This window comes from Spea bombifrons, chromosome 3 (genome assembly GCF_027358695.1).
Source record: "Spea bombifrons isolate aSpeBom1 chromosome 3, aSpeBom1.2.pri, whole genome shotgun sequence".
Classification (NCBI taxonomy): domain Eukaryota; kingdom Metazoa; phylum Chordata; class Amphibia; order Anura; family Pelobatidae; genus Spea; species Spea bombifrons.
The window spans coordinates 115,593,487-115,616,714 of record NC_071089.1 but is presented as its reverse complement, the minus strand read 5'-3'; the positions used below and the strand labels follow the sequence as shown (position 1 = coordinate 115,616,714).

General features: G+C 40.0%; 1 protein-coding gene across 1 annotated transcript in view; it reads right to left on the bottom strand.

Moving 5' to 3' along the window:
• Positions 1 to 926: 926 nt before the first annotated feature.
• The window catches only part of PKHD1 (PKHD1 ciliary IPT domain containing fibrocystin/polyductin), a 174,115-nt gene continuing 151,813 nt past the window's right edge, over positions 927 to 23,228 (bottom strand). The window contains exons 61-65 of the mRNA XM_053460479.1: positions 17,176 to 17,311; positions 15,800 to 15,887; positions 10,697 to 10,804; positions 3,059 to 3,217; positions 927 to 1,174 (exon numbers count right to left, since the gene is read on the bottom strand). Coding sequence (XP_053316454.1) covers positions 1,146 to 1,174; positions 3,059 to 3,217; positions 10,697 to 10,804; positions 15,800 to 15,887; positions 17,176 to 17,311 — 520 coding nt within the window. The 3' untranslated portion in view covers positions 927 to 1,145. The remainder of the gene's footprint in view (positions 1,175 to 3,058; positions 3,218 to 10,696; positions 10,805 to 15,799; positions 15,888 to 17,175; positions 17,312 to 23,228) is intronic.

Sequence of the window (23,228 nt, the reverse complement as noted above, 5' to 3'; positions counted from 1 at the left end):
ATTGATGATTCCGTCCCAAACAAAGCATTGGTTTTAGGAATATATTGTAAGAATAATCGTTACTACTGTAAAAGTATAGCTATAAAGGTTTTCTCTGAAACAAATAATTAAAGGTAAATATTTCAGCATTCAAGATAATACAGATTCCTTATAATCATATCACATGGTAATGAAAAAGTATAAAATATAAACACAGATGTCAGTGGGGGGGTATATTAGGCCTCCTTAAAGTTGATGTTAGAAGCAGAAAAAAATGGGCAGTGTAAGAATCTGAGCGACTTTGACGAGAGACAAATTATGATGGTGAGACGACTGGGTCAGAACATCTCCCAAACCGCAGCTCTGGTGAGGTGTTCCCGGTCTGCAGTGATCCAAGTAAGGAAAAGCGGTGAAGTCAATGCCGGTTCTGATAGAAAGGAGTCAGAACACGCAGAGCATTGCAGTTTGTTGCGTATCGGGCTGCGTAGCCGCAGACCAGTCAGGGAGCCCACGCTGACCCCTGTCCAATGCCGAAAGTGCCTACAATTGGCACGTGAGCATAAGAACTGGACCACCGAGCGATGGAAGAAGCTGGCCGGTCTGATGAATCACGTTTTCTTTTACATCACATGGATGTCCGGGTGCAACACTTACCTGGAGAACACGCGGCACCGGGACGCATCCATGGAGGCTCCACCTCGCAACTTACAGGACTTACAGGACCTGCTTCTAACGTCTCGGTGCAGATACCACAGCACAGCTTCAGAGGTCCAGTGGAGTCCATGCTTCAACGGGTCAGGGCTGTTTTGGCGGGAAAAGGGGGACCTACACAATATTAGGCAGGTGGTCATAATGTTATGGCTCATCGGTTTATATATATATATATATCTTGTCAATAGGCATTACACAGGGTTATACATGGTAGAAATTAAGCGAAAGCAAAATCATTTTATTTCTTACATTTAGATTTCTTATTTAATATTTTTTTTTTTAGAGAAAAATTCTGTTCAGATAAAAGTGGGCTGATTTTACATAAAACATTCATATTTAAAGTTCAGTTTGTTTATTATAAATTGATCATCAATCTGATCATTTAATGCATTAAGATATTCACATGCACGCAGATTACAAATGAGTATCGGCTTTGCCAAGTCTGCTTTCTTAATTCATTTGCTGATTTTTCCATTTTTCAGTCCTGTAAAAATAAACAAAGAAAACTATATTTATATAATATGCTTTTGGAGGGAAAAGTTTCATTATCTGAAGCAGAGGTAATAGCCAAAGACCTCCAGCTCTTCATAATGTAGGAAACCTAAAATATGCTTCATGAATGGTCAACAACGATTAATATTTTTTTTACTTTAGAATGATTAAAATTTCACTCTGAATTGTGTTCTTTAAAGGTTAATATTTCGGAATCTACTTAATTCAACGTGAACAATATTCCTAGATTGGAACACGTTTTCAAATATTACCATATGGGATATTTTATTTATTTTTTTTCGTTACTCAAAATCTAGTACACAATCTAATATAATATTGGGATACTGGTTGAAAAGGCCCAACCCTGGAATATACGTCCAGCTGTTTATAAATATCAAAACTGAAAAGGTCCGGGAGAATTTAGTCCAAAAATGCTAGCGATCTCTTCTTGTGCCCCCAACACATAATGAAAAAAGATCTCAGAGGTGATTACATCCGAAGAACAGGCCTGCAAATGTCTGTTACTACATCTTATTACTAAAAGCCATTGCACACAGCTTTGGAGTGACATTTCTGAGATCCTCATGACACTCAGCCAGCGCTTCCCAGGTGAGGGCTGCCACCTTTTGGACCTTGAGACAAAGTAGTCCCCCCCCCTGTCCCCTGCCCTTCTCCCCAGTGTACTCCTACAGGGTCACGGGCTGAATGGCTGATACCTGCTCTTAACCCCTTAATGACAAAGCCTGTACATGTACGGGCCCAAAATGCATTGTTTTCAATGGGTTTAGGGACCGCCCATTGTCTTTAAGGGGTTAAATTCTCTGTTTTGGGCTGAAAACTACACAACAATTAACTTTTTGGAATATCATCCTCTTCGAAGGCCGTGAAGACTCTGCAATATCTGTTATTGCTATCTGCGCATATTGATTAGACCGTACTTCTGCAATTATATGAGTTATTACAATGTGGCAGGAAAGAGGGGGAATTTGGGGCTAAACGATGTAAATAATGGTACTCATGTAAGCCTAATAAAAACATATCAGTGTTGGCTTATTATTTACTGCATAATGCCAATACGAACCGTACCTGTTAACATCCCCGGGTAAAACAAAAAGTTGACTGTGTAAAGGTGCCAAAGGGGCCACGTCAGCCTCCCACTGTGAGTTTATAGACAGAACTAAGTCAGCACACATTATGTGTCAGAGGCAACATCAGACGGAATCAGCTTCTTTGATCACAAGACCTCCACAGGAAGCTTAGATCTCAGACAAATTAGATAAAAATGAATTTATAGCAGATAGATGTCCTCGGGCTCACGCGGCTGAATTCCGTCTTAGGAGTGGCATGGCAAGTATCAAAACATAGAAATTGTAGAATTTCCTTTCTTTGTGCTTTTTTTTTTTTTTTTTTGGATAAAATACTAGTTGAGGTAAGAAGATGAAACATCTTGTTCGTGTCTCTCAATCAATTCCAACAAAACTACAAACCAAGTTACCACCCGCTTTAAATGAGTGAACTGAGATCCCCAACGTCGCTATTCCTGAGTCTAACTTTACCTGGAGAAGGAGGTAATCTCTTCAGATCGAGGTTTATAAGAAAAGTAAAAAAAGGAACCGCTTACCAATTATTTTTTTTGTTACAAAATGTTCTTTTCTTTCAAAAACAAGGAAATTTTTAAGTGACCCCAAACTTTTGGACTTAGGCCTTCAAGCGCTAGGGCTTTTGGTTGAAGGACCAGTATTGCACGTTCCACCTTAATTCTTACATTTGGACCAATGTTATTTCTTTTTATCTATCTTTCCCATGTGCCCTAGAAGTTAAAGCTTGGGAATGAAAGAACAGTACATTATAAAAAAAAAAAAAAAGATATACTCACTTTCAAGTGTTTTCCTTTTGAAGAAGCAACAACAGAATAGAAGCAGCGCGATGGCCGAGGCGGCAGAACTCAGCACTACTAACATGAAAATGTTCTCTTTATCACTAGCAGGCGATGGGAAAACTTTAAATTTTTGGGATTGTGCTGAAAACACCACCCCTGAAACAAAAAAAAAGAAAGAAGTGCTGTAACTTTTTCAGAAATAACGAGAAGTAAAATATGATGAGTAAGCACTAGACATGTGCTTTAATTGTGCCATTTTTGGCAATTTGTAAGAATCCCCAAAAACGAGGATGGGACCCCAAAGGATCAAACAGAAAAGAAGCAAAGAGATCTTAATTTTCGTTGGAATTTTGTTGGAGCTTTCACTCACCCACTCTCTCACTCATGCTTACACTCTCTCACACTCTGGGACTGTCTCCCTGCCGGACCCCTTACCAACTTCTACTTGAATCCCATTTTTTTAAAACTTGAGACTCCGCAACCCTCTCTGAAAGGGGTCAAAACAGGTTAGGCAAATACTATGCAAGTCCTCCCTCCAACTCGCACTTCCAGCAAAACCATTCACAAACAATTTTTTAATACTTTCCAACTCTAAGGACATTCTCCTTTCATCCCACTTTTCCTTACTTTCTATAAGTTGCCCATTCGTCGTCCATTTCTCCGTGAAACGACCACAGCTGGGCCCCGTATTACAGATTATAAAATATCATATCTCATTATAGATACTTACCCCAACGCCATGGAAATATCACGTGAAGATGCTATTGAGATCAACAAGGGTGGCTCATGATTGATTTGGAGAACCCGTAGCTACCTTCTCCGATACCCCCCCTAGAATTCCGTACGGACTATAGAGCTACGAGGCGGACATAACAAAAGAACGTTGTTTATTTTAACCCCTTAAGGACAATGGGCGGTCCCTAAACCCATTGAAAACAAAGCATTTTGAGCCCGTACATGTACGGGCTTTGTCATTAAGGGGTTAATATCATTTCGTATGCGTTCTGAACTCTGGTTTCTGAGGCTGCAGAGAGCCGTCGCTTTGTAAATTCGTAGTTCCCTCTCACAGGCATTTACAGCCAATGTGCTCCTGTTCTCCCAGCTGGAAATACCGAATCCAGGAGAATCATCTAACGCCTCGTCTTTGAGCATATGATATCGCATCTCACAATCTGAATTTTTTGAACCTTAGAAGAGATACAAATACAGAAGCTTTTTTTTTTATTTATTTTTTTATTTTTTTCTTCTTATCTACTAAAGTATAAGAAGTCGGCCTCAAGCGGAGACCGCTGTTGGATCCACAAATATTGATATGACTTAAAGCCATCCGCAACGGCCTTCAAAACAAAACAAAACAAAAAAGTATAATTATCTGGTACCTTGAAGGTGGGGAAAAAAAAAACCTCGTTTCTATACTTTTATAAAGCCTCAGTGGTAATTTTTAGCGCGATGTTATCCTTGAAGATAAAAGAACCAAACGGTCAAAAAATATAGGAATGATATGTCAGGACTACCAAGTACCGAGTATATTACTTCTCTAATTAACCATTAAAAAGAACGTTTTCTGATGTCTTGTAATACATCCGAGTTTACGTTCACTGTATTAGAACTTATAGTAACTTTATAGCGTAGTCATTTAGGTTGAATAAAGACCTAAGTCCACCGGGTTCACCCCTTCTACGGACCCTGCTTGCTTTTGATCCAAAAAAGAAGGCAAATATAACCACAATGAAGCAATTTTTGGTGGGTTTTGCCACTTAGGAGGAAAATAATCCTTCTCGACTCCATTAGGCAATCAGGTGTCTCCTTGGATCGAGAAGCTCTAAAATATTTATGTTTATTCTATCATTTATAGGTTTGTTGAAGGGATGTATTCAGTGATCACCGCGACACCAATCTGGTTTAGGTTGCCGTCATGGCCGCCCCCGGTGGTCCCGCTTGCTGGAGTACTAATGGCGGGTACCATGGGGGGGTTGCACGGCAAGTTGTTCTTCTTTCCTTGTCCTCCTCTCCTGCGGCTATACGGAGGGGAATTCTCTTCTCTTGCAGCGCCCGCATGTGAGCAATACTCAAAGATTTAAAGGGGAACAGACACATAGTTTTCAATTGCTGGGTGTTTACTTCCTTCTCCTTACCTATATATACCCTCAATCTCCTTGTAGCCATTGCGCATGCCAGAGCTATATAACAATATTTCATTTCTGGGTTTTTCTTGTTATTGCCTTGTCCTGAGTCCTGCGCCGGTTTCCAGTTACTTGCCTTGACCACGAGTTATCTTATCCTACTGTTCTGTTGCAATGGAATAATGACCTATGTACCAGACCTCTGCTTGGCCTTGATAGTTAATGGTCAGGGTCAACTCCCCTACATATATCATGTGTGGAATATGATGGCGTTATATATATCAATTAATACATTTAAATAATACTATTAGAAAGGTTGGGAAGAGTCGTCGGGAGTCAGTCTACTGCCGTTCACTGCGACATGTGCTTTTTATTTAAGATAGGGAATAAAAGTAATTACCTGCAGTGCCTGCTTTTTGATTTTTTTTTTTTTTTTTTTTTTTAGGTGGGGGTTTGTATTAACAGTTTGTAAAAAAAAAAAAAAAAAAACCCTCAGATATAAGGATTTTTACCATGGTTATCAGATCCTTCCTGTTAATTAATACGTCTGCCCTGTTACAGCAATTAATTTAACAACACGGGGCCAGATCAACCGCAGGAAGACATCGGCTGGCAGTGACGCTACCGAGGAAGAGGTTGTATATAACGCGTTATAGGGGCGCGGACGGAGCTTTACCATTCTTCATACTGATGAAATAAGGAGTGAAAACAAATCTGATCTGTGCTTCACCAGATGAAGAAAATCACATATAGAAAACATTTATGGTCCCATGGAAAAATAATATCCTTCCCCTTGAGCATAACAAGCGCTGTATACAGTAATATAACCCCCAGCGCTGTATACAGTAATAACCCCCCTCAGCGCTGTATACAGTAATATAACCCCCAGCGATGTATACAGTAATATAACCCCCAGAGCTGTATACAGTAATATAACCCCCAGCGCTGTATACAGTAATATAACCCCCAGCGCTGTATACAGTAATATAACCCCCAGCGCTGTATACAGTAATATAACCCCCCAGCGCTGTATACAGTAATATAACCCCCACCGCTGTATACAGTAATATAACCCCCCAGCGCTGTATACAGTAATATAACCCCCACCGCTGTATACAGTAATACCCCCCCAGTGCCGTACACAATAATATAACCCCCCTCAGCGCTGTATACAGTAATATAACCCCCAGCGCTGTATACAGTTATATAACCCCCCAGCGCTGTATACAGTAATATAACCCCCCCAGCGCTGTATACAGTAATATAACCCCCCCAGCGCTGTATACAGTAATATAACCCCCCAGCGCTGTATACAGTAATATAACCCCCAGCGCTGTATACAGTAATATAACCCCCCCAGCGCTGTATACAGTAATATAACCCCCCCAGTGCTGTATACAGTAATATAACCCCCCCAGTGCTGTATACAGTAATATAACCCCCCCAGCGCTGTATACAGTAATATAACCCCCCAGCGCTGTATACAGTAATAAAATCAGCGCTGGGGGTTCTCAAATTTTTTTTTTTTATAAACTCCCTTTATCTGAGACATGATGGCTGCCGTTGTTGTCGGTCATGTGATATTTTAGGAGTGTTAACTCAAACACCACACTGAGCTGATTCTTTGTAGCAATGCCAACGAAGTCCGTTCCTCCGCAGACTTTCATTAGTCGTAGTAACAGTCATTTAGGTTGAAAAGTCCTGGTCAACTCCTCTACCTACTGCCTTCTGCTTTTTAAAAAGAACATCCTGGCCATTTTTGAAGGCATCCATTGTATCTGATAAAAAGCCCCTCTCTCTCGTCAGTGAAAGTGGCTGGTTTGGTATTAAGACTGAGCCATTCTATTATGTACCACAAGGCAGTATGATAAGAAGTCAGGGGTGTTTGTTTAGTAGATCGGGGATCAGATAACAGAGCGAGAACTAAATACAAATGGCTGATATGCAGCTGCCTGAACACATTATATATTATGGGGCAAAAACTACAACTGATTTTTTTTTTACAAAACATTCAGCCGACGTGCAAACACTTGGTTTTGGGAATAGGTTTGGGGTAAACCTATATCACGGCACACACTGTAAGAAAAACATTCTGTAACCTTGATATTGAGAGATATAAAACAAGATTAGAAGCCACACTTTTGTTTCATAGATTTTTTTGGTAGAACTCTATTCTATTTTACATTCCATCGACACAGATACTGAGTAGAATTTATGAAGAGCTTGTGTTGGGCAAGTTGTATGGTGCTGGAGATCCATCCTCATAAATCTCATGTTCCTACTGACTCCTTGGACCCCCTTAGCAGACAACGAAGGTACCGGGGGTACTTCCATTACCAGAATGAAGCCACATCACTGCAAAATGATAAGTCAAAGAACTTTTCTGAAAGGCAAGGGCTCATTAACTCCATGCGCCGGGTCACTCTGTAAAATATTCAAGGAGGATCTGTACCCCGTGACCATGCCCAGGAGGTCAAAGGTTTAGCTATATTCGTGGCACATAACAGTCATATAGCATGCAGAATATATATATAAAACAAAGTATTTCAAACAATGTCAGGCTTAACATTTAATGACTCTTTTATATACATAGTAACGCTGATACCGATATCGGGTTTAACCCCTTCATGACAAAGCCTGTACACGTACGGGCTCACAATTCATTGTCTTTAATGGGTTTAAGGACAACCCTTAAGAGGTTAAATGGGTCTTCCTAAACTTTCCTTTCTTTAAATTGGAATCATTATACCGTATGTCACACTGCTTTTAATGTTTTATTTACCCATTGTACATCGCTGCAGAACATGATGGTGCTATATAAATGAAATAAAAAATAATAGTTACTATTAGAACTGAGAAAGGTGGAAATGGAGTCGCTGAAATGAAACTAGTACACAAAACATAAGATATATCTTCTAAATCAAAATAGCGCGTTTTGGTGTTAAATTTCTCCCCCCCTCCCCCGCCCTCTCCGAAACAAAAACGGGACCGCAGCAAATAATTGCGCGGCTGTATCAGGTAGGATTGTGCGCTTTGTAAGACCTGATAATGTTTACAGCGATCGTAAAAAGTGTGTCTGGCGGTTTAAAAGCGTTGCAGACACCTTCGCTTTGCAGCTTCTGTTCTAAAAACCCCCTAAATCTTAATTTTTACACTCCTTGCGGGCAAAAGAGCGCAAGCCCCAGCTCACTGTTTTATCATCAGGAAAAAGGATGTTAATAAAGAGGCAAACTGTGGAATTTATGGGCATTGTTTATAGTATGTTACAGTTTTACGAGAAAACTTCGCCGTCGCATTGTGGATCCTGCACTCTATAATTTGGCAAGGAAACCATAAAATTGAACTTGTTGAAATAAACCCGTTTTCAAAGTAACACGAACATAATTGGAAAATTAGACTCATGTGCACAGCTAGAATTGCTGGGTTGCAAACTTTTTTCTTTTTTTTCTTCTTTCTCTTTTTTTTTTTTTTTTTTTTTTTTTTTTTTTTTTTTCTTTTTAATGCCGGGGACCAGGCTATACGATGTATCTCGAGAAACAGAATTAGCTATGGAAGAAAATCAAAGGGAGGCTTGGTATACAAGGTTGTAACAACTGAGTCACCAAATCCTTAAAAAAAATAAAATAAAATTGCTTTGAAAGAAGCAAAAAAAAAAAAAGATTCTAACAATGGAGCGCTTTAATGTATTTTTTGTTATTTCTAAAATTAGACGATGAGATCTGGGAATGGAATTTGCATTTTTCTGTGTACTGTGTAGAAAAAGACCTTTTTGTCCTCAATTCATAGAGGATTTATAGAGCATTTTAGAAGTCCGGGGTCAATGGAATTTTATTCCAAGGCACAATTGTCATAAAGGTATAGTTAATGAAGAGTCCATCTGTGGATGAGTTCCTGTTAGGACTCACCTGTCAGGTCCCACGAGGCACCGTTGGATCAAACGCTTGACTAGGCTGGTGATCGTGCGCAAGGATAACATCACAGAGCGTATTATACTATCGTGACCCCTAACTGACCTCGGATGAACCCAGAAGTTCTGGTTCTTTATTCCATTTACTGCCCTCGGTTAGTGTAGACATCCTAGTATTTGCCCCGGCTGTTCCTTTGACTCTGGTGTGGGTTCTTGATCGAGTTTGGTCATCTTGGAATCCTGACCTGGTCTGTTCCATGATTTTGCTCGCTCCACGATTTGGTTTTGATGAACCCGGCTTGGTTCCTACTCAGCCCGGCCTCTGCATTTGTCTTCTGCTTTGGTTCTGAAGCTCTGGTTCCCTTGGTTCTTGTGGACCTGCATCTGGTCCAGTCTCCGCTTCAGGGTTCCAGAACTCTGCTTACGGTTTAAAAATCTCATCTAATTAAATACACATTGTGTAGAGAGAATCCAAGAGGGGTTTATCACGAGTCTGAAGGTTCCACTGGGCTACATTAATCAACAGACACAAGAGACTCAGGGTAAGCACGAAGAGCTGTACCGTCATGTTTGGGGAGTGCAATTAATGACCCCAAGGAGACCATCATATGCAAATTTCATGGTGTCCCTTTTGGAAACAGATGATTGGTTCCTGCAGAATGATCCCATACACATTTGCCCATCTCCTACCCCCAGCTATTTCCAAGCGGAAGACGCGTTGGCACTCGGATACTCGCCTACAGTCAAGCTCTAGCGCCGGCTCAGTTGATGCTGCATATGCTTCATACAGCCAATCAAAGACTAGAATCGTTGGACCACAGAGACAGAAGGCAGCTGCAGCGGCAGGGCTGCAGCTGCTTTATCAGATAAGTGTTTTCCCCCCCATTTATAAGTACTCACAAGGTTTAGTGTTACTCACAGAGTACGTAAGTATCCATTTTTATTTATTTATATAAAAAAATGCATAGAAATAATCACACATTTTAAGGCCGAATTACAAATTATTAAAAAATATATATATATTTTATTGCTGGTACTGTCCTTTAAAATACACCAGTAACCAAGAGCCCTCGAAAAACCATTTAACCAACATTTTAGGAAGTCGGAAACTGGAAATAGAACAATGATTTATGAATGCTTTGAATGAAACATGATACTAATAAAAACACGTATAAATTGTGTAATTTCATTTCCAGAGGAATTTGTAACACCGCATTCATAAAAAAAATGCAATTATAAGTATTACAAAAATCAGTGCTTAACCTCATAAATATGTCCTATTAAAACCGCTAAAGCAGAACGCAAAATGAATGCCAAATATGTATTACATATTAAGTTTTATTTAAAAACATGAAATCCGAAACACAAACGAAAAAAGTAATTAACGCTAAACATAAAAAAAATGAGAACTGAATATATACCCCAAATGTGTTTGATAATGTAAAACAAATAAAAAAAGGACTTTAAATTAAAATCTCACGAGTCGGTCCAGTTTCTATATAGAAATTAATAAAAAGGAATTAATAAATAAGTAATGAATATGTTTTAATTAATTAATTAAAACAATTTAAAAAATAATTAATAAATGAAAGCAGGAATAATTACCTGGAGGAGAAGTAACATTGAATACGAGGCACCAGCTTGACCCAGAGCTCGAGATGGCCAGGTTAGTGAAATTTCCCCATCCATGATGAATAACCACCGTCGTGTTCCCTAAAAAATTCCAAGCTTGTTAGTGCTATAATTGGGCTCGGTTTCCGATTCTTTTCTGTGCTTGCTGCTAACAATTAATGATAATTCACCCGAGATTTTAATATTGAATACCACTGATAAAATACACCACTTTTCAGAAGCTTTTCATGGAAAACAAGGACATTTCTGGCTGTAACATAATTCCAAAGATCAATTAGGCTTTTAAACTTAAACTTGGATCAGCGAACACAACGTACCATTGGAACACAGGAGTGATGGGAGTGATAAAGGGCCATTGGAACACAGGAGTGATGGGAGTGATAAAGGGCCATTGGAACACAGGAGTGATGGGAGTGATAAAGGGCCATTGGAACACAGGAGTGATGGGAGTGATAAAGGGCCATTGGAACACAGGAGTGATGGGAGTGATAAAGGGTCACTGGAACACAGGAGTGATGGGAGTGATAAAGGGTCACTGGAACACAGGAGTGATGGGAGTGATAAAGGGCCACTGGAACACAGGAGTGATGGGAGTGATAAAGGAGTGATTTCATGTTATTTTAATGGCCAAAATCTGCTTTTCTAATTTCTAATTGACTTTCTAACAGTAGGGTGGGTTTGATGGAGTACTTTAGTATTAATGTATCTACGTGTACAAGTGCCAGATCTGGCCCCGTTTCTCTCTCTTCACACTGAGTTTAGTGAACAAAAAAAAAAGTGAGAGCCGCAAAAAAAAAAAAAAAAAATAAAAAAAACCAACCCAAAAAGCAGGTGATTCTTGTGCTCTTAAACTTCCCGGTACCAGGGGGTTCTAAAATCAGACCCTGGGCATTACTGAGACTTAAGGCCAGAGGACCGAGCTTTCCCCCTCTCACAGGTACTCGCTTAATCTTATCCAGAAGGCCGGAAAGGCCGACAGGGGTTGGGGGCAAGTCATGGGTACCATTTTGAACTTTTCTGAGCCAAGCGGAGATATAACTTGCCCTTGCTGTAGTTCTCTGATGTATTAAAACCTGAAGGCTGAACACATAGTAGAGATTTTGCGGTGTTTAGGCTTCTCCTTAAACATATGTCAAGTACCAAAAATATAAGATTTCATTATTATTATATACTTTGTGCCAGGCAGCGGATTCTGGATTTATGCAAATTACAGAGTGTTTTTTTTTTTGCTTTTTTATTCCCATATGTTCAGTTACGGGAAGATAGCCGAACTGTGAATTTAATCACTAAATACGCTTTACAAGGGAGACGTTTGCAAAGTCTCAGCGTATGTGATGGATGCGATAATTGTTTTATAAGCACAGTTTTCTTTCTGGGAATATAGATTATGGGGTTTTTCAGCGTCCAGGGAATAATGATTATAGCTTTTTTTTACAATGTCCTGGCAACACTTAGGGCTTAAATTCGCTTTAAAGAAGGTGCTCAAAATGCTGATATAATCAGACCTGGGAGCAAAGAAATACAGAGTTTGATGGCAGATAAGAGCAATTTCGGCCCACCCATTGTCCCACCTGCCGTAAAAACATCAACCCTTACTTGAGCTCTACCACCTTTGCTGGAAGGCTTTTCCACTAATCCACTGCGCTCACAGGGAAGAAATTGTTTCTTACATTTGCACCATCCTATAGGGGTAACGGATTGTTCAACTCTCTTGCAAAAGTTTGTGTGAAGGGCATTATCCACTAATGTGTGCCTTCTCCTAGGTTTAAGGTCATCAGCCAGCATCATAAGCAAACTAAGCCACTTGCCGGGTCATCTGAGAAGGAGCTCTCCCCCCTCCTGCTCCAATAAGGGGGCTGTGAGGGGTAGATTCGGGCAGATGTAGGGCAAAACCAGAGATTGCACAAGTCGCATTAGTCTATCGGTACGGAGTCTTAAGTTGAAGTTGGGTAACGGGAATTGGGTAACGGGAATTGGGTAACGCAGAAAGACACGTAAAGCTACAGGAGGTCTCTTCTTCAGGTCTAAGGTCCCCATCTTCTTCTACGTTGGCCAGGAAGTTTAGGGTTCCAACTTACAATTAAAAGCTCTTAAAACCTTCACAACAATCCCATGTTGTCATGAAAAAAAATCTATCATGATGGCATGGAACATCATGAAGAAAGTAGCAGTGTGCGCTCTTGCGCATGTCGCTACCTGCCAGTTCCTAGTGCAGTCCCCGGGAACCGCCATTCATGTCCTCCCACGTCAGAAGTCTCGAGCGATTAAGAGAGACTCGAAAAAGTTATTTTTTTTTTTAAAATAACATAAACATGTAAAAAAGTGTGCCGACAGGTTGCCAGCTGATCTATGCAGGAGATCAGATGTGATGGCACAGCAAAGCCCCTCACCCCACAAATAAAATCAATAAAATGCATCAAATAAAATACAATGACAAATACCCGACATCCGCTGGGAGTTGTGGTCCGCAAAAGCGGGTGCACCAGAGAAGCAAAAGGCTGGCATACTTGTAAAAATGTAAAAAAAAATTATGTAAACTGTTTGTACAGTGTGTTATAATGTAACCCTTTATTTGCTGCCTACCATGCCTTGAAATGTAAATGAAAAAAAAAAGAAAACAAAAAAATACAAAATCTTATGCACGTGGGGTACTACGGGGTACTTCTGTAACCTGGATATGCTGCTAAATACTTTTTGGTGGGATTCCCTGCAGTAACATTTAATATGCGCCAACAATCCCAAGAAACATGGAAAGTTTGGTAAAAAAAATGCAAGGATTGATGACAGCATGATAAGTGTGCAAATGCTCCTAGTGAAATACTCCGGGTTGTTTTCTCTCCAAAAATATATACTTTGGTAGGGGTAATTTGAGCTGGTGTCCCAAATGAGACATAGGCGTCACAAAATAAAATTAGAAAATTTCAAGTTTCAAAGGAATCCGTGTTCTATTTTGTGACCCGTAAATTCGAAAAAAAAAAACATAAAAAACAAAAAAAAAAAAACCCCTATGCATGTTGGGTTTTTTAAAAATTAAGACACTTACATTAATCTATTTTGTGGCGATTTTATCAGCCGAACCATTTTTTGGAGACCATTTTAATAGTGAAATATTAGAAAAAAATAGTTTTGTTTTTTTTCTCCAAAAATGTTCTTTATTTTAATGTGTCATTCATACTAAACGTTGAACTATACATCTTAAACTGGTATATTTTTCTTAAAAAGGAGAATCACAGTTACGATAACAGAGCGTAAAAACGCTGGAAAAAAATCATTTTGGGGGGGCACAAACCACCCTCAGTAAAGTAGGGGTTAATTACAGCTTTTAAGACCAACAGGAATTCTAAAACATGGGTTAAAAAATCATTTATTAACCGAGGGCTGGTTAAAACAACGCCAAGCCCCGGCGCGATCAGCTATGGACATGGTTGATGGAATCCTGATGTACGTGTTCAGCTTCTCTCAGATCTCTCGCGAGCGCACAGTTTATAGATCAGGACCGTCGCGTTGAAATACATTGTAAATCGTCATTCCGAGCACAGGAGCCTGAAGGCGTCGGATGCGTTTCTCCGACATCGTTTCGGATTTTTTGAAAACATGCCTCCGAATCTCAGTTTAACATTTATATAATGACTTTTTATTTTTTTTTTATTTTTTATTTTATCCACTATAGTTTTTAATATAGAACCAAAACCGAGCTCCGTCGCGTTACTCGGCTTCGTCGGGAGGAAAAGATGGCTTTCGACTTAACTAATTCTGATTAAACGCGGTTTTCTGTTCTTTAAACATGAGAACAATATACTCTTTTCTCCATAAAACGGGTGCGAAGCACTGCCGACAGCTGCACGGTGCACTTTATAGTCGAGGAAGGGTTTGCCGGCTGTAATTTCTGCGTGTCTACCGTCTGAAACATCCGCGAAATGCAAAACATATTTTACGTTTGCTCGCGTTAATTGTTTGTTGAGTTTGTGCGAAGTCTATATTTTATGCATTGAATTTTGTTACGAGATAGCGAGAGTAAAACAGATACTAAAGTAAATAACCCAGAGGTGCAGCTGAGCAGGGGGGGGGGGAGATAAATAAATACAGTCTTTGGTATACAGGTTCCAGTAGAATACATAAAAAATATAATACAATTAAGAATAAGGAAAAAAAAAGATGATTTAACAAACAGGCAGGGGTGGGTTGGCACCCTGCCCAACTTACACCTACACACACACTAACTCACGCTTACAAGGAACCTGTCCTGATCGTGTTATATTGCATTAAATTGCTGGGTAGTGGGTCATCCCAAGTCGGACAAGCCCTGCCTAAAGAATTTGGACTACCTGAGGGGGGATTGCCCTCCTGCCCCTGCAAATAGGTACCTTTTTATGGTAAATCCATGATGCCGGTGGAAGCATCTCAGAGAGGGTAATTGCCATTTGGACTGCTTTGACACCTTAGAGTTTATGAGAAGTTTGATTTCTTTCTTTGTGTGTGTTAGTGCTGTATAAAACCAACTCAGGCATCCACAGTGCCCCGGCCTTCAGGCAGCATTTACAGCCTGGCTAGATCCTTCCTATGCTTTTTCTATGTTCTGTTAGGGGAATATGTTTAGGGCCGAACTATATAATGTGCATTCAGCATGTTGGGCCCTTAGCGGATGCTATACATCCCTTACCTTGAATTGTTATGTTATACAGTATTATGTACAGAACTATGGAATATAATGGCACTATATAAAATAACTAATAATAAATGTATATTATTTAATAGGCTTTAATTATTTTTGGCGCTGTGTGCACAGCCACCAGCCAAATGTCACATCATAAGCGCATTCCCACGCCGATCGCTTGAAACAACCTAATGGGGAAAGAGAAAAAACGGCGGCTGTTCCTTGCAGGACACAAAGTGCGTTACATTACATTTATTAACATAGCGCCAGCAGATTCCATAGCACTTCAGAGTGGGTGCCAAAACTGGTACATAAGGAGAAGCGGGCCTTGATCTTGTGAGCTCACAGTCTAGTCGAGCAGTCAGTGTGTCACATCAACACGTGATGACATCATCATTATGACGTTTTTGAGTAACATGTACCTTTCAGAGCAGTATTTGAAGAATCTTTAAGGTAGGCTGATAAATACCAAGGATTTGACGGGGATCCTAAATTCTGAACCCGATTTCCCTGCAGTTGGGAAAAAAATAAATAAAATAAAATATAAATCAATTACAATCACACACATTTATAACAAATTGCCGGTAACAAAAAATTACGCGTCGCTTCTTTGCTACTCGCTGACATAAAACAGTAAACAGAAAAGCTGTAGATAAGGTCAGTAATTGTTTGCCTGATGACGTTACTGCGGGAAGTTGTGTACGGCGGAGACAGCCAAATGGCCTGTTTGACGTTACTTTCGTATCTACCTTGGGAAATTGTTAACAATCACGCATACGCAGCTTTCCTGCGTTGTAAATAGATTTGAAAGCAATCAGCAAACAGAAAGGACATATTGTTATGATGGGGCACAAAACATAATCAGATTGTTTCCATAAAGCATTCTGAATAAAAATGGAAGAATTATTTGTGAATAAACCGTATATATATATCAGAGTTATGTCAGAAGTTCTGCACTTTATATATAAATATTTTAGGAAGTAGCCATAACTGGGAACTCTTAGGGTTTTTGGCCCAGTCTCAGGGTAATGGGGCAGAAGGGGTATATATTATCTATATCCCCGGCTCCTAGGCAGGTGGAGGCACCGCCAATAGTTAAAGAACCCCAGTCCCTTGATGTTCAGGGTCACCCTTTGAGCACCAAGGCGGTAATCATGGAAGGGGCTGGTAAGTGTGGCACAAAAAGGGGGTCTACAAGTATCCGATGATTAGTTGTGAGCGATCTTGGCGGGGTTCTTCGGCAATGGATGAATATTCAACTTGCTTTCCACAGCAGGGTTCCCCCGACTCAGGTAAGGAGAAGCTTTCTGTAGATCCCGTTATTAAATTACGAAGTTCACGTTGGGGCATAATTGGACCGGATCTTAAAATTGTAATTATAAGGTTATATTTCTCAGTATAATTGGTATTTGCTATAATTAAATTGCTTATTCTAGCTACAACAATAATTAGGAATCTAACACTCTTATGTTCTATACCGCTACCTCCTTCTACATTGTAAACGCATTTCAAGGGACAATTTACTGCCCGACCGCCCCCTTAATATGCATTATTCAAAAAATAATAAAAGTATTAACCTGAGGTAAGTAGCTGTAGCTACTCACCTTTTCTGTGGTCAGATGGTTCTCGTCGCTGATTGGCTGCTTGAAGCGTCCAATCAGCTCTAAGAGTATTGCTATTTGTACAGGGAAGTGCTCTGCTTTGGAAGTATTGATTGCAAAGGACAGGGACATGAAATATGATGAATACGGAGGAGATAAAGGTTTTCTCAAACATATAGGAATAGGGGCAACTGTACCTTAATGTCTAAAAATGTAACTTTAGGCTGCGCGGAAAGGGGTTTTCCAACAATCCCATCCATCGGCTGCTGTTGAATATAGACGCTGTATGGGCGCACATATACAATGGCATCATTTTCTGATCCAGTCCAGTTCCTTATGTTGAAAAAAAATATAGCATATTTGCGTCCAGTAATTACAGGTTATTAAAGAACACAGATACACAATTCATGGCCACGCTGTACCGCTATATCGCTTTCTACTTTAAATGGTGGCAAAAGGTGGCGTGTAAAGCTTGCACGAGGCTCAACAGATTGATCACTTTGTTGCGCTTGTGGTGTAACTGTATATTCGCAAGTATTGCAGCTGGGGTTGAGCCTCTAATTGTTGGGAGGCCAAGCCATTCACCCATCAGGGCTCTCTTTCCTTCTCCTTGGTGGACCCAACATTGAAGACTGGTGGAACGTCGCAGAAGAAAAATCTGCCCCGACAGAGGTACAAATCTGCCATCTCCAGCAAACCAGGAACCATCTACACCAGGACACCACCTCTCCAAATGTGACACTAGCAGTAGAGGTCTACTCATGCTTTGGTTACGCAGGGAGTGACATAAAGTACCTACTAAGTACTTAAACGGGCGTCTATCTTTGGTGAGGTTGTTTGAAGCAACAGAGTGTCCCTTTTAACAAAGGATTATTATATTTTGTAAATATAATGTTGACGCACACTTAGGTAGATTGGCAGTTCTGCGCCCATGGGTTACCTCTTGATGACACTTTGTTATTGCACAGTCAACATTACCGAGAACCCCAACCTGCCTTCGACCCATGATTTCTGTTCCATTGGCTGTTCCATGACTACGAAAAGTCAGAAACGTCCACCAAACAGAACCTGAAATGGATTTATTAAGGGTCCGTCTGACCACTGGTCGATCCAACCATTTCTCGACTATCCGTAGACCTTTGAAAGCAAATTGTAAGCCATGTTTATAGGAATCTAATGTAACTCGGCTCACAAACAGAAAATTAGTATGTGTGTCATTGTTCCACGTGCTTTTCTTTTCCACATCACAACTCTGTAAATGGATGACTTTATCACCTAACCCCTGGCGTCAGGCATTGCCGTTTAATGACATCACTTCACAGGTGGCCAAAGCCATTTCCCGCTAAAAGCCACATACCTCCTACACACCCAGGGAGAATGGTTATTAGACTACGACAAACAAACATCCCGTTGTTTCCTATGCCTCCCATACACATTACATGCTCTATTTAAGTAATCCTAATTTTTCCTTCCGGAGAGCTTCATTTCAATATGGGGAAACAGCGTTTTCCTAAAAGCTAAGCAGGTCAATCTCCACGTTTACACTAAGTCGTGTCCACGCCATGAGAACAATAAGTGCGTTGTTGACCAAATAATATTATTTCATTGAGTTATGGGTACAGGCCAGACATCTTCCAGCAGAAGACATTTACTAGAGATGCCACGCTCCATGTGATGATATCCCTCGCATTCATTGGTTGTGGGTTATTGAGGGTAATTGCTACATATACTTATCAGCAGGCGTTTGAGTATCACTAGGTGGGTTAACCCTGACAATAGACTCCATGTTAACATTAGGGTGATGGTTATCCGGACCAGCAGCCCCGTCTTTATCACAATCTCGTCTCCGCACATATGGGCTAAATAAAAACAGTCCCAGCCAAGGCAGAACGAGGGCTGTCATGCTGGGTCCTCGGCTTTGGAGGACCAACACCAGTGACAATTCCAGTAGAATATTCCAACAGCCCAACGCAATCGCTGGACAGAGCATTCCTTGGGGTGATGTTAATTTGCCAAGGGCCCGGCGCCCCCTATGGATACCATACATCGTTTGGACTAGTTTGTGACACATTCAATAATTGATCCTTGGCTTTGTTTCGTTCCAGTTTAACGTTACCGAGCATAACAAACAGATTCAGGTTATGGGATCCTATCCTAAGCAACCATTAACTCCGTAGAAGAAAGTACACTAGGCAAATGCCTTATACCAGAAAGCGGCCGTTTGCCGACTCTCAAATCGGTAATAACCACATGCTAATATGAAATCCAAAGGAATTGTCTTTTTTCCACGACTAGAGTAAAATAAACGTAAATAATCAAGTCATTGTTTGTTACGTTTATATTCATTTAAAGCTGCTGTCCCACTTACACAAAACATTAATTTCACCCTCTAGTAATAATCAATAAACCCCACGAGATCTATCATTTTTAATAATTTTTTCCAGCTGTTAAGGCAACAGCCTATCAGTGCCTGCTTTTGTCCCGTGACAAACAAAAATATTAATTATTCTTATGTAATATTAAAGTATTAATGGGAAGCATTTGAGCGATCGGCAGTAATAATAATATTTCCACTGATATTTAGTTGTAAAAGTGTTACGTTCAGCAGCGCAGCTTCTTTATAAATTGGCAAGTTTTTTTTTTTTCTCATTAAAATAATCAGTATGGATCAGGAAATTAAAGAGTCTAGCACACTGGGCATCGGATAAATAGCTTCACACCGTATCTCGGAAGGGGAGATTAAGGAACATTGATGTCATTTGTGATGTAATGAAAATGAGAATTATGAGAGTCAATTAGCCAATAAAGAAACTACAGAACGAGCAGAACCCACAATGATTCATTCAGGTAACTTCTTCCTCTATAGCATTAAGGTACAGCATCCCATTTCCATCCCATCAATTGCAGCTGGCCTTTTAAAAACGAATAGATTTTAGAAAAGTTAAAATGAATTCCATCATACAAAGTGCTACTGGATGCATAATCAGAATGATGGAAATTTTCTCCTACATTTTTTTTTTTTTTTTAATTTAATTTTTTTTTTCTTTTTAACAGACTTTTTACTGAATGCACGGAGCTTCTCAAGCTTTAGAGATACTGTACAAATAAGTAAAAAAATAAATAAATTAGAATAAATATTAATAAAAATTATAATTATTTTTTTAATTTGCAATATAATTGTTTAACTTTGTTATAATTTTTATCCTGTTGAAAAAGTCCAGTTAAAGAACAAATATATATATATATATATATATATATATTTTATTATTATTATTATTATTATTTTAAAAAGGCATAATTGGTTCCAAATTCAATTAACACCCCAAAAACAATTTCTCTTTAACCGCCGCGGTGAAGCGGCTTCTGCCCTTAAAAGACCCCGTACCGTGGGTGTAACTGGATTTTTTACGATATGTTATAATAGTGCAATAAATCTGTTAGCTTAAAATCGAATCTCTGTGGCCTTTTAGAGAAATCATCATTAAATGCAGTGCTCTCTTAATGATCCCATCAAACTGAAATTGTTTAATCTACAGTGGAGGTGAAAGGGCACGCGATTAATTTTTTATAATACGTCAACTTGACACGCGACAGCAAAAACTATAATAGATAAGAGCAAAAGTAAAGGGCACACTCTTCTTCCGATAGGTCAACAACAGCCAAGAGAGTCACACATCGCCTTTTTCCTTCACTCACCTGATGTATTTCCATTTAATATGGACACCCAATTAATACCGCTGCAGCTTAGCTAACCCCATTTTGGGTGAATTATAGCACGCACCCCCTCCCCCCCCTCTTTCCCTGGAAGTGATCACGATATATATCACCGCATTGTAAGAATTAGCGCTAATTGATATGAGTTACCGCGCCATGTTGGGACACTTTCACAGTGCAAGCCTTATTGGGTCTTGTTAAGGATTAGGGCGAAATTGGATTTTGCTGCACGTTGCCGTGGTTACACGAGCCACTTGTACCGTTCCGTTGTTTCACAGCGATCTCTAAACGTTGTTACTCAAAGCTCCAAAGAGATTAACACCTTATTGCAAGTAACGCAGATTTGTCATGGCTCTATCATTATCCAATTTAAAGCCTCTAATGTGACCGGGGCCAGCTATCAGAATGACCTACAGCTAAATGTTAACACTTTTCACCCCTATTGAAAAAGGCAGTGTGTACGTGTGTGTACGAATGTGTGTGTGTGTATGAATGTATATATATATTATATATATATAGATATATAGAGACATCCTTAAAGCTGACAGTATTAAAACACTGGCAGTCTGTAATATTACATAGGTATATTCGACAATATTAATTAACATACAAAGACAGATAAGTGAAAACTGCAACTAGGTAACACCATTCTTACACTTTTTGGGATTTTTCGCTCTAAAATAATAATATATCAAACAATTTAAACATTCCCACACACTGCATATTACATATTCATGTAATAATCAGTTGTTCTGATCATTGCCAAATCATAAGAAGAAAGGTAATGGATAAAAAAATATATATATTCTAGATTTTTTTATTTTTTGTATATATTGTAGCTTCTCTTAGACAGGATTGCTTTAGGTCTTTCTATTGGCCGCACGGTCATCTTAACAAGTCCAATGCTAGAGGTTCGCAAATCTGCCTAAAAGCTGCCATATAAATGACTGAACACAATTTCATTGAAAATATTATGCCAAAAAAAAGTTTTTTCCTGTTTAACTTCACCGTTAAGTCACACATTACTGCCATTGAATGTTTAAAAAACAAGACAAGTCCAAATTATGTCTATGACACTCCAAAAAAAAATTTAGCGTGTAGATTTTAAAATAACTATTTTAAAAAAGCTTTTAAAAAAATATCAAGTAGATTTTGAAATATCAGGCCAGCTTGCTTCACGCTGTGGCATTGTCTTTAATTACTTCTGTAATTATTTATTACTAGACATGCACATAACATGTCAACTAATCACTGGGTTTTTTGTGTACTGTGTGATGCCGCAATAGTCACACGTTGTATGCATGTCATTTTACACCAGATTGCAAGCTCTGCGCACACACGTGTGCAATGACATGCTCCAGATGACAAACATGGGACAAGTGGATCCCTCACCAAAGTTTGCAGGGGTCGGTTCCTTCACTGAACCAAGATTTACCTCCCAGGTGTCCCCTTTTTGCAGGACAGTCCTGATGTTTGGTCCCTGTCTCGCAGTGGGGATCATGGGCTAGTTGAGGAGATCCTCTGGTGGTGGCAGATAAGTGGCAGAGGGTATTACAGTGACGGGGTTTAAAAACATGCATGGTACAGGCATACGAGTCCTGAATGGAAGATGAGACCAACGACCAATTGGAAGAGGGGGGCAGACTAGATGGGGAACAAGGTCATTTCTGTGTCCCCAGTTAGCTGTAAAAATAACGTCGGTTGGTGGTGTAACAGCACCATTGCTGCTCCCACAAGGTCATATCGCAATTCTCTGAAGCTGAGCTCCCTAAGGTGGCTCTTTGGTTAAAGTGGGTGGGCGAACACGCCTCACTCTTGCCCTAGTCCCACCCCCTCTCCCTTCTGGACCCACCCCTTCTTACCTCTAACCCCACAACACATGTGTTCCAATTTAGGCACCTGAATACAGTTTACCTTACAGAGACAAGCGGCAGGGAGAAAGAAGCTTACAATCTAGAGGATACACCATATTGTCCCAATTAAAGGCCACACTTATTTCTCCTAATTTAAATCTTTAAATTAGGGATGCGGCCTATAATCTAAATTTAGATATTCTTGGTGTGTCCCTACCTTCTAGGCCAGGGGTGTCCAACCTGTGGCCCTCCAGCTGCTGCAGGACTACATCTCCCATACTCCTCTGCCAGGTCCTTAGCTGAAAGAGCATTATGGGAGATGTAGTCCTGCAGCAGTTGGAGGGCCGCCAGTTGGACACCCCTGTTCTAGGCCAACCTCTCCCGTGTCTACTTTCCTGCAGCTCCTACGTTTCTTTTGTTATTTCTTATTCTTCTGTCTTTGTCCGTTTCTCTGTGGCCCAGGCCTCCCAAAAGGGAAGAGCCTCTGGGCACATCCTCTCTCTCTCTCTCGATTGGAGGAACGAGAGGTGCAGAAACAATTTTCTTTCCCCGCAAATCTGTCTGCATTATTCTGGCCTATCAGAGTACTTAAGGAAAAGAGTGGAGTCACAGGGACAGCCTCCCCTTTCTCCAATAGGGGAGAGGGTATGCCGGGAGGCTCCAAACTTTTTTTGGAAGTGCAC